The 11,797-nt window shown below is 36.7% G+C and overlaps 2 protein-coding genes across 2 annotated transcripts in view; one reads left to right on the top strand and one right to left on the bottom strand.

Annotated features, from left to right (window-relative positions):
- The window catches only part of LOC119833759 (lysine-specific histone demethylase 1A), a 303,792-nt gene that overhangs the window by 168,289 nt on the left and 123,706 nt on the right, over positions 1-11,797 (bottom strand). The window lies entirely within an intron of this gene.
- LOC119833758 (toll-like receptor Tollo) lies at positions 4,914-9,437 on the top strand. The gene has a single exon (XM_038357930.1). The coding sequence runs from the start codon at positions 5,162-5,164 to the stop codon at positions 8,990-8,992; it is 3,831 nt and encodes a 1,276-aa protein (XP_038213858.1). The 5' UTR covers positions 4,914-5,161; the 3' UTR covers positions 8,993-9,437.

Raw genomic sequence — 11,797 nt, forward strand, 5'->3', positions numbered from 1 at the left:
ATTTTTTTTTAGTGGGGAAATTGCATAGATACCCATGGCCACCGGGGAAGAGGTCGTGGGTTATGTCGGATTCCTACCGACTAAAACCCCACTGTGTTCCTTCGAGCCACATACGTGAAGGGGCCACGGGTGCTTGTCAGAATTCGTCCGCGACAAATAACATATGCTGAAATGCTATCAGAGCACAACGAACGGCGTGTGTCGGCGCTTACCATCAGGCGACACGTCTGCCGCTACGCATTCCTTCGTCTAAAAAAATCTGTAAGCAAAACTAAAGCGGCGATCGCCTGTAGTGGCCGCAATATGTTTGTCACAGTTTCACGAAGCGGGGTGCAGTGCAGATGTCGCCGGCGATTGTTTGCAAATAGTTCGCGCTGGGCTCGCGACAGTTTCTAATTGTGCCACGACAATGCGTAATCCAACCGGCCTCTTTTGATGGCACGTAGAGGTACTGATGTATTAGTACACAAAAAGATGTGGAGCGTGCTCATTGCTTACGTTTTCAAAGTTGGCATCCTTGTATTGTAATATATAATTGTTGTAAATATAATATTTAAGATAATGAATGTTTATTTTATTTTTAATTTTATTTTGCATCGTATTTTATAAAGATATATGACTCATATTCACATAAAATTTAGGTTTGCATCTCGATATGAGTTTGGTTTAATATCATAAAATAAATCATATATATGAACAACTAATTAATGTAACATATATAGATAATCTTATCACATACTAAATTCATATACTTCGTAACTTGATGCAAACTCTACATAGCTTTTATTTTTTATTAGTACCACATTACCTAAAATTTAATGAGAAAAATATAATTTTGAAGCTCAGCTCCATTCCACAGATTTCGTGTCCAGCAGTCTATAGGTTGCCAGGTGTCACGCCACACAAATGCATCGTCGCTTTTCGCGGCAAATTGGCCGTGTTGCGATCTACACTACTAAGGGTTCGGATCACGTGCAAAATCCCATCAATTTAAATGCCATGCTTTAAACCCTTCAAGTTTAATAAGGCGGCAATGGCCGCGGTGTAAAAAATACCCTCATTGCAATAATTTTTAGTATTTTAACAATATTTTTACTTTAACGCGTTCAAAACGAACTCATTGTCATATTACGTGATGAAATTTGTTAATTATTGACTATTTTATAATGAAGATTTACAAAATATATTATTTTAAGAATGATATTTATATACGCACATTTATTCATTTCCTAATGGACAGATACAAGTTATTTAATTATTACTCTGTTTCGTAAATAAGTAATACTTTTGCATCATAAAGCATGCATCTGTTATTGATCACAAATTTACAGTAACCCCAAAACATGTCCGAATCATTACTATCGATTACCTTTATCTTTATCCACAACTAAATAAATAATGTTTAAAGTAAAAAAAAACAGCATATTACCAATTATTTCCTATTATATTGTGACAACACGATTGCATCTCCGATCACGTCCGACAAACAACACAAAATACGTGCGTCGTGTATTACGTTTTTGTTAATATTGTTCTGTGCCTAATGAGATGTGTGATGTGCCAACGGTGATTACCTGAAACAAAAACACATCATTATAATTTCATAATATTCGCATACTAAGAGGCCGTAGATTTCTAAACACATTTAACGATGTCCTAGTTGCTTTTCCTATATTGTACTTGACATCAATGACATATAAAATAAAGTATTGAAAATACGTTTCTGTGCTTAGTTAACTATAAATTAATATAATTATTAGTTTTTTTTATATCATTGAATGCAGTATACAATATTTTTCTGATATACTTTTTTGACAATTTAATAAACCAGTTCATTAAGAACAATCAAAAATAATTTGAGCAACAATTATTACATTAAAATAAATTATTTTTATTCTTTCACATGCAGTGAGCGTCCAATTATTAATTGACCTTATTTTTGTTATAACAAAATTAACTAAAACATAATACTACTACGACATAACAACAGGTACTTTTATAAAAAAAAAAATAGGCAAAAATACATTTTTAATATATCAACATTTGTTCAAATGGCTCATTCCATAAGCAACAACAATTCACTTGGCCAACCCCTACTCAGCAGATACGCAGTAGCAGACAATACTTCATACAAGCACGGGGGCGTTTTGACTCGGTGAGGAATGATCAGCCGCGTGGAAATGACGACTTAATGGATTAAACGTGTCCACAGACGCCGTGATAAGTGTCGCCTCACTATCGACACCGTCGCCGGAGATTAGGCACCGAAATTACAAAAATTAATAACATAATGGAAATCAAGCGGGGATCGTTTTATGCGTCGATGGGCGCGCGATAAGGGAACGCGACCATTTATATGACAGTTATTGCGTTTCATTCAGGTGTTAAATTATACATCGGTTCCGTGTGTCAAGTTAGGCGTGAACCTATGTGGGCTCTCAATTTGTATTCTTCAAAACGGTATCAACTTATCATTCGGTAATAATAATTTAATGAAACATAGGTATTGTATTATTTTCACTTATCGATATCATATTACAAAATCATGTATGAAATAAGGTAATCAAGATAGTCTTTGTTAAAATGTATAGCAATCTACGGTACCCGAAACGGGCGCTAGTTAGAGCAATTCACAACAATGCTCGAAATAATAAATTACAATTGAACTTTCAAGTGCTCCATGAATCATCAAGGCATCTGACCCACATCATCTAGGTACGTCTATCGTGTGTACCCACGCGCTGCGCCCTGACAGTTGCGTGACGACACATCGCATTGTAAATTGAAATCGGACATTGTTATAACGAGCCACAAATAGCAGCTCGACGCACATTAAATAGCCCCACAATAACCAACGATTTACCGGCAATCTATTCCATTCTATTTTAAAGAACGCCTCTCCGAGCCTCCTCACGACAAAAAGTCGAAGGATCACCCGCTGATCTTTTGTGCTATCCAGTCGCGAGCTGCACAAACGACCCGTGGGATACGTGATATATCGAGCCGGTGCTAACGCTATTCCCATTACAAAACCATTTCCGATGTTTACACAAAGGTAAGAAAGCTGCGGGACCGTACTAGTGGTGCGATTGCAAATTTTCCACTTCTCGCGTGTCAAAGGAGATAATTTATAGCAATTGAGATATAGAGGGTGCCCCGAGTCGGCGAACATTCGCATAAATACAGCCACGACGGACGCCAGCCATCCTATCACCTCGACACTATATAAAATTATGATCTAAACCATTTATTACGGGATGTTAAGCATATTGTGCCTTATAAGAGTATTGATGTTCGCAATAAACAAGGTTTTGATCGTACGTTTAACAGAAGTTGTTATTTACTGCAAAAATATGTCGTTTCAATTTATTTTAGAGCTATAAAGATGCGAATAACTTCAGTTGTTAAATATTTATGCCTTTTACGCATTTTCAAACCGTGTTACTTTGTGATTTATAATTTAATATAATGTATACCTTTATTTTATGATCCTATTTTTTATAGTTATTTAAAATCTAAAAGTTAAATAAGATTATTGAATCGTGCTCTTTAAAAATAATAATATGTTACTGATTTCAATTTGAAATCCCCATTTTCAATAATATCGAAAACAATCCCGCGGTTTCGACCCATTCTAAAATTTTTTGCACATCAAACTGTGAATAGCCATCTATTATCAAACACCCAGAACACAATAGACGCATAATATGCAAGTCCTGGCATTTCGCATCTTGAGTGTTATTAATGATTCGTGTTCAAGAATATGTTGTTGCTTTGTGAAGAACAAAACTATAATAACACCTTTTCACCGATGCGTATAAATCACAAATGCACTCCGTCCCAAAAAATTTACCACATTTTTCAAAATGAAATGGTTCCAAAAATTATTACCTACAAAACACATAATGTTTGGATGTTTAATTTGATGATGGGTTTAGAGTAGACTCGTGTGGAATTATATCAAAATCGTTTAACTTAAATAGCGGTCGATTAAGATGAGAATTCTTAGGAAATGCAATTCCCTTTAAAATTAAAAGTTAAGGATATGCAATATTATACCGTATACCCTTAATTGTCTATATGGCGTGTAAAATTATTCGCGTGCGAAGGAAGTTTCGAATTATTAATAGCGATGTGTGGTAGCTTGGGAATGAATTAAGTATTTATCATATAGCCCCGAGACCACAGACAAATATGCATCCGAATATATCAACTCGCTCTATAATTATAATGTGCATGCCATGCAAAAACTGGCAGACAATACGTCCGTTCTGCGAGCGATATGTAACTTTCCATATACGGAACAAATGCTGTCTACAACTTTATACCGTTATGCATTATCTTATCGTCTCGGCTATGACATTTGCATCGAGGTGTTCATAACTAGTTTTCTATATTGACAATTAATACAAAAACTAGGTATATAAAATGCAAATAATATTTCAAGGATATAAACGTTTATCATTACAACGAGTGAGGTTGTAATTTTCATTAACGGCAATGAGTAAACAAAATATCAGCAATCATGAAATGTTCACATCACAATTCCCTCCGCGAAGTGTTAACAAGCGGCAACCGCGGCTATGCGCGAGCGCACTACCTGGGCAGCTGGCTCGATCCCCCACCAAGCTTCAAGCTCTCCCCGAAACCGTCCATCTATCTCGCTCTGACATACTCACTGAAAGCTTGTTCGAGCATTACAAAAAGCGGTTTCGTTTCTCTGTGTTACGTCAACGTATCTATGTGTGCGTTCAGTATTTTTCTGACAAGCTTCGCTTCGAAAAGGTTAGGGCGTAACTTGAAGCTGCTTATATGGCGTTTACAACGTTTTGATCCCGAACAATAGTTTACCTGTTGGAACGCGTGAACCAGCGCGGCCTTGTGCGCGAGCGCAACGCAGGTTTGAGTTTAAGTCAGTCCCACCCCAGTCCTCGGCGCGGACGCACGCGTGACGTGTCCCATGCAACAACATACTTACGATCTTGTCCAATTAGTGTTTGCGCGGAACAAGAGTGACTGGTTTCGGTTGAGAAGTAGTTCAGTTGCAAGTACAAACGATATGAACTTGTCGATAGAATTATATAATTATGTGCAGTTATAGTGCGGCGAATAATAAATGAAAGTATGTTCGAGTTAAAGTGAAGTTTGTGATACCAAAACAATGTGTATAATGTGGTTCACGAGCGCTCTTTTGGCGCTGAGCGCTGTTGTACCAGCTTGGAGTGCTTCGTTGTCGACAACAGGAGCTCGTTATCAAGCTCCTGATGAGTGTCGATGGACCACCGATGACGATGATGCTGGGGTGGCCTTACAGTGCAGACTTAGGACTATCAATAGCGAATTGGAGAATACAAACTTTAGTGCTATTCAACCTCATCTCACAGTGCGGCTACGATTAGAATGTAGCGATGCACTTTTCTTTCAAAGCTCTCTATCTCCCGGCAGTTTTCGACAGTTGATAGAGTTAAGAGAACTAACAATCGAGTATTGTAAAATTGGAAATCTATCCGACGGCGCTTTCACGGGCCTCAGAGAACTTAGAAATTTAACAATACGGACGCACAACACAGATTGGTCAACTATGTCACTTGAAGTAACACCTACGGCGTTTTCAAGGGATGTACAAAGTTTAGAACGATTGGATCTCAGTGAAAATAACATGTTGACGTTTCCCGATGGCGCTTTATGTACATTAAGGAATCTAGAGTACTTAAATATGACTGGTAATAGAATGAGGGATGTCAGTCATTTTCAGTTTTCGACGGCGCATCGTCACCCTACTGAAAAATGTGGCGATAGTCTAATAGTGCTTGATTTATCAAGAAATTTGATAGATACACTTCCACCAGGACTTCTATCTGGCTTAAAACGATTGCAAAAACTATACATTCAAGGGAATGGATTAACATCCGTGGCAGATAGAGCCTTAGAAGGGCTCATTTCGCTAACAACGGTTAGATTTTCTGACAATCAGCTGACAAGCTTACCACCGGAATTATTTAGCGACACAAAAGAATTAAAGGAAATTTATCTGAACAACAATACAATAACTGTTCTAGCACCGGGATTATTTAGCGATCTGTTCCAACTTCTTGTCTTGGATTTATCTCACAACGAATTAACATCTGATTGGATTAATACATCTACTTTTTCCGGATTAAAAAGATTAGTGTTTTTAGACTTCTCACACAACAGAGTATCGAAAATGGAAATTGCTTTGTTTAGGGATTTACACAATTTACAAATATTGAAGATGCAAGATAACTTCATTGAACATATTCCAGAAAATGTATTCAGTTCGCTTGGTAATTTACATACGTTAATATTATCAAACAACCGATTAACAAACATTGAAAGTTATGCATTCACCGGACTGTCCGCATTATCTGTCTTGTCGATAGACAGTAACCGAATAACAAAGATACACCCGCATGCCTTACGCAACTGCACGTCTCTACAAGATTTGCATATAAATGGAAATAGACTAGATGAAGTTCCCATCGCTTTGAAAGAAATCCCACAACTTAAAACTTTAGACCTGGGAGAGAATTTAATAGTGAGCATTGAAAATGCATCTTTTATGACTATGCAACAGATGTACGGCTTGCGTTTAACCGAAAATAATATTGGAAATATCAGCAAGGGTGTGTTTGATAAAATGACTTCACTGAAAATTCTCAACTTATCTAGAAATAAAATCCACAAAATTGAAGCTGGCGCGTTCGACGGAAACGTGAATCTACAGGCAATAAGACTAGATGGGAATTACTTGACCGACATCGGCGGTCTTTTCGCAAAGTTACCTAATTTGGTATGGCTGAACATTTCCGATAATCGCCTAGAATGGTTCGACTACGCTATGATTCCGACTGGATTGCAGTGGTTGGATATTCACGCTAACAGGATAGCTGAACTTGGAAATTACTTTGAGATTGAATCACAACTGTCGCTGAGTACTTTTGACGCGAGTTCGAACAGGCTTACGGAAATAACAGGAAGTGCGATACCGAACTCCGTCGAAATGCTATATTTAAATGATAATTTAATATCCAAAGTTCAATCATACACTTTCTTCAAAAAACCTAATTTAACGAGAGTGGATTTATACGGCAATAAAATAACTAGTTTAGACCCGAATTCCTTACGAATATCCGCAGTGCCTCAAGATAAATCAGTGCCTGAGTTCTTCATAGGCGGAAATCCATTAGAATGTGATTGTACGATGGAATGGCTACAAAAAATAAACACTGGGAACAGAGCGCGAACACAACCCAAACTAATGGACTTGGACAGCATTTATTGTAAATTGTTATACAACCGCGGTAACTCATACGTGCCGCTAGTGGAAGCCGCGTCTCATCAGTTTTTATGTAAATATGAGTTCCATTGTTTCGCCCTGTGTCACTGTTGCGATTTTGATGCCTGTGATTGTGAAATGACCTGCCCGAATAACTGCACTTGTTATCATGACCAATCGTGGTCCGCGAACGTAGTGGAATGTTCAAGCGCGGGATATGTGAACACTTTACCCGACCGAATACCGATGGAGGCCACACAACTGTATCTCGACGGTAATGACATAAAAATGCTTCCAAGCCATGCATTTATCGGCAGAAAAAGACTGAAGATATTATATCTAAACTCGTCCAACATTGAAACTATTCATAATCGCACTTTCAATGGATTGAAGGAACTGGAAATATTACACCTCGATTATAACAGTTTATCCACTATTGAAGGTCAGGAATTTGATGGACTAGATAGCTTGCGTGAGTTATACATAAACAATAACAAAATAAAAAGCATTGGAAAAGAGATGTTCAATCACATGGCACGTTTGAAAGTTTTACATCTCGATCACAACAGATTGATTACATTGACAGTGTGGCAAATAAATCCTTCCATCACTTCGTTAACTCTTTCATACAATCCGTGGTCTTGTGATTGTGAATATACAGAGATGTTTCGCGAGTGGACAAAACGAGTATCTTCTATAACTGATTTATCCAATGTAAAATGTATCTATTCCCGCAATGATACGAATGTGACAGTTTACAATGACAGTATGTTCAGTGATCCAAACTCGGGTTTTAATATAATTGAAGAAAACGGCACAATTTGCACTGGACTTCCAAGTATAAATAATAGCATCAACGGAAACTTAACCGCTACAAAAACTATAATCACAACCGAAGATGTTCAAGATTACATTCCATTATTGGTTTCGACGCTTGGAGCATTTTTACTTGTGTTATTTGTTGTCATGATAGTGTTCATATTCAGACAAGAGATGAGGGTGTGGTTACACTCCAAATTCGGAATGAGATTATTCTACAAAGCGAGTGAGGTAGACCGTGACGATAGGGAGAAGTTATATGATGCGTTCGTGAGCTACAGTTCTAAAGACGAAGCATGGGTCACAGAGAAGCTTGCGCCTGTGTTGGAGCGAGGCGACCCCGCCTACAAACTGTACCTGCATTACCGCGACTTTCCCGTCGGCGGTTATGTAGCCGATAACATAATACAGGCCGTGGAATCATCGCGTCGTACTATCATGGTACTAAGTGAGAACTTTATAAAGTCTGAATGGTGTCGGTTCGAGTTTAAGTCAGCGCACCATCAAGTGTTAAGAGATAGGAGACGGAGGTTGATAGTGATATTATTAGGCGAAGTGCCACAAAAGGATCTCGATCCTGATATAAGACTGTATTTGAAGACCAATACGCATATACAGTGGGGCGATAAGATGTTTTGGGAAAAGTTGAGGTTCGCGTTGCCTGACGTGAATAATAAGCAGCGGTGTAGGGGAATGCCGAGTCCTGGAGCTAGTGCGATGGCGATGCACCGACATCACCATCCTAGGAATCACCTAGGTGCGTTGCCGCCGCCACCGGTGCACGGGGCGCACCCCGTGCTGCCCCCGCACCCATCCCACGCGGCTCACCAATTACCCTCTCGGTCATCCCCTAGAAACCTTTCCGTCCATGTGTAGTGAATGAACAAAGTGAAGTGACGATACAGTTCCAATAGTGGCAGTGTATATTGTGATGGCTAGTCCGTTAGCGTACGTATTGTAAATATTAACCATTGCTTTAGATATAAGACATTAGATTGTACATAATTTCATTTAATGCGCTCAAAACTTTACTTGGGCTGTTTATGTAGTATGTTTTAATGAAAAACTATTGAAGTGAACGGTGTTAAGTATGTATTTAAATAATCAGGCCTATATAGGCTGTGCTTGTTAGGCAAAACTTGCCAATTACTATTAGAACGACTTAATGCGGCAGTGTTGCCAAAATCTGTGATAAATTTAGTTATAGTTAGATAGAAACGATTAATTATCCCATCAATGTATATTTTGTAATTAAATTGTCTAAAGAATATTTATTGTAAAAATCAAATTTTGATCAAAAGTGATAAATTGAAATAAACCATAAATTGAATAATAACAGAGTAGTTTCCTTTATTTTCATATTAGCATAAATATGTGTAAGATAAACATAAAAGCATAAAACCTATACTTGAACATTTTTCAATATAGTATTAACAAAAAATAATGTTATTTTTTGCATACACTCTTTATTTTCCAACAAGACTTTTAACATATGAACTGGACAATTTATATTGGATATCACAATAAAAAAACATTAATTTTAATTAACGTTAATTTTCTTAAACGAACCGACTAAGGATCACCGTCAGTAAATACTAAATTACAAAAAATACACTTGTTTACAAAAATACAAATTAACAACAACCAAACACAATGCGAGTTCAGAGTTTATTACCATATTATATACACACTAAACACCATACATGACACGTCAATGCCTCGCTATTACCGTTTACGACCAATCTTGTATAACTTTATATAATTCTTAACAAATTCACACTAACAAGATAATTACACAGCCGACGCTCATGTTTATTCATCTCACTACCGATAAAAGACGAAATTATTCGCTGCTCATTGTACAAGCGCATTTTGTATTCCGATTAAAAATAACTGCAAGAAAATCCAGTAGAGTTATTTAAATGACCATCCCGCGGACGCTAGGATATTGCATATCAGGTTTTTTACTTACGCGTCAGATTGCCTAGGTATGAGCGGTAGCGACAGCGACTGGGGGGAAACAGATTACCAGGAAAAATCATTTATATACATGTATATAACCGTTTATATACACACCTGATGGTTATTTTAATAATTACAACTATTCTAATAGAATCATTACAGATATTTACCGATTTTCAAATTTTGAGTCGTTTTGTGATAGAAACTTACTAGATTGTATAAATTCATTTAAACAGAAATGAACTGTACCGGTTTTTATGTTTATGCGGTGGAGATTATAACTCAACATTTTCTTATTAAGTGATTGAGTAATAATTTAAAAACATTTAAAAATTATTCACACAATGTATAGCTTAAAACCTGATAAGAAAATAAAAAATGTTCGAGCTACATTCACTGTGCTTAATTATTATCAACTAATAATTAATATTAAAAAATATTATTATTAAAAAGAAAAATAACACTACTCTAACACTACGATAAACGATTACTTTTTATCTTGGTAACATAGAGGGAAGGGTTATCATTTCCATCCATAACACGCTAGACATTTCACAAACATCCACGCACCGCTACCGCTCACCCTTAGCCGCTCACGTGATCTCATCCTTAGCAACCAGCGGCCGACGACCGCGGCCTTTCAATCTGCGGTAATAAGCCTTCGCCCGCAGCCCTAAGTAGGTGTGAAACAAGTGAAGAGAACAAAAGGATCGTTCGCACTGCTTTTGTTGCTGTGGCGTTTATGCGATTACAACTACCAGCGAAATTATATGCTTCGATTTTGACTCATTAGAAATCATTTCTCTTGTGGGGGATACGGAGATAAAATTCATACAAGAATCAATTACTAATAAGAATCTTATATTTATATTATATATACCCTCAATTGATATTCATGATATACTATAGAGTAATAATGCATGTGTTGCACCTTAAATGAAAACTAAATTATCTTATAGCTCATATTTCCAAGTTCACACAAACACATTTAAAACATTATCTACGTAAACATCACATTTCTTACAAGACTAGCGTCCAATGGTAACGTTAATCAGTATAATCACATCAAAAGTATGTTAAAAGTGAGAAATATAACCCATTATAGTGCCGTAGTGCCTTCAAGCATCATGTGGAGGGTTAACGATCCCACTTGCCGCTCATCGCATACTGCGGTCAGCGAGACCAAATGCATTTGAACTCGTCTAATATAAACTTACTGCCTTAATACAAGTGATATACGCGCGTAAGTGTATCGACATAATATATATGTATATTGATCAAATATTAGATAATTAATTTTATTTGTGATCAAGTTCATAATTATATCCAAACAAACAAATGAGCTTAAACTTATGCTAGATTGACAACTGACTAAAATAATATTTTATGGGGTTAATATTTCTGTTTGGTACACATGAATATATATCAATTAAATAATCACAATTCACTTTTACATAAAAATTTCTTAAATCATCGCAAATTCATTAGCTTATTCATAAACTAAAACAATCAACGCAATCAATTCGAAACAAAAAAAAGAAATATATTAGGTTGATGTTAAATAAAAACTTAATATATAGCTTACAGCTTTAGAGTGATAATTCTTTTTATGCGATAGAAAGACAAATGAGCAGTCGCGTCACCGATTGGAAAACAAGAAATACTGCTTATGAGCACCAGCAAAATATTATAGCGGGTGTAAAGCAACGTGAATGATTG

Source organism: Zerene cesonia, chromosome 18, assembly GCF_012273895.1.
Source record: "Zerene cesonia ecotype Mississippi chromosome 18, Zerene_cesonia_1.1, whole genome shotgun sequence".
Taxonomy (NCBI): domain Eukaryota; kingdom Metazoa; phylum Arthropoda; class Insecta; order Lepidoptera; family Pieridae; genus Zerene; species Zerene cesonia.

What these genes read in the sequence shown, in the direction of transcription:
- LOC119833758 (XM_038357930.1), top strand. Translation starts at nt 5,162, where the DNA reads ATGTGTATAATGTGGTTCACGAGCGCTCTTTTGGCGCTGAGCGCTGTT.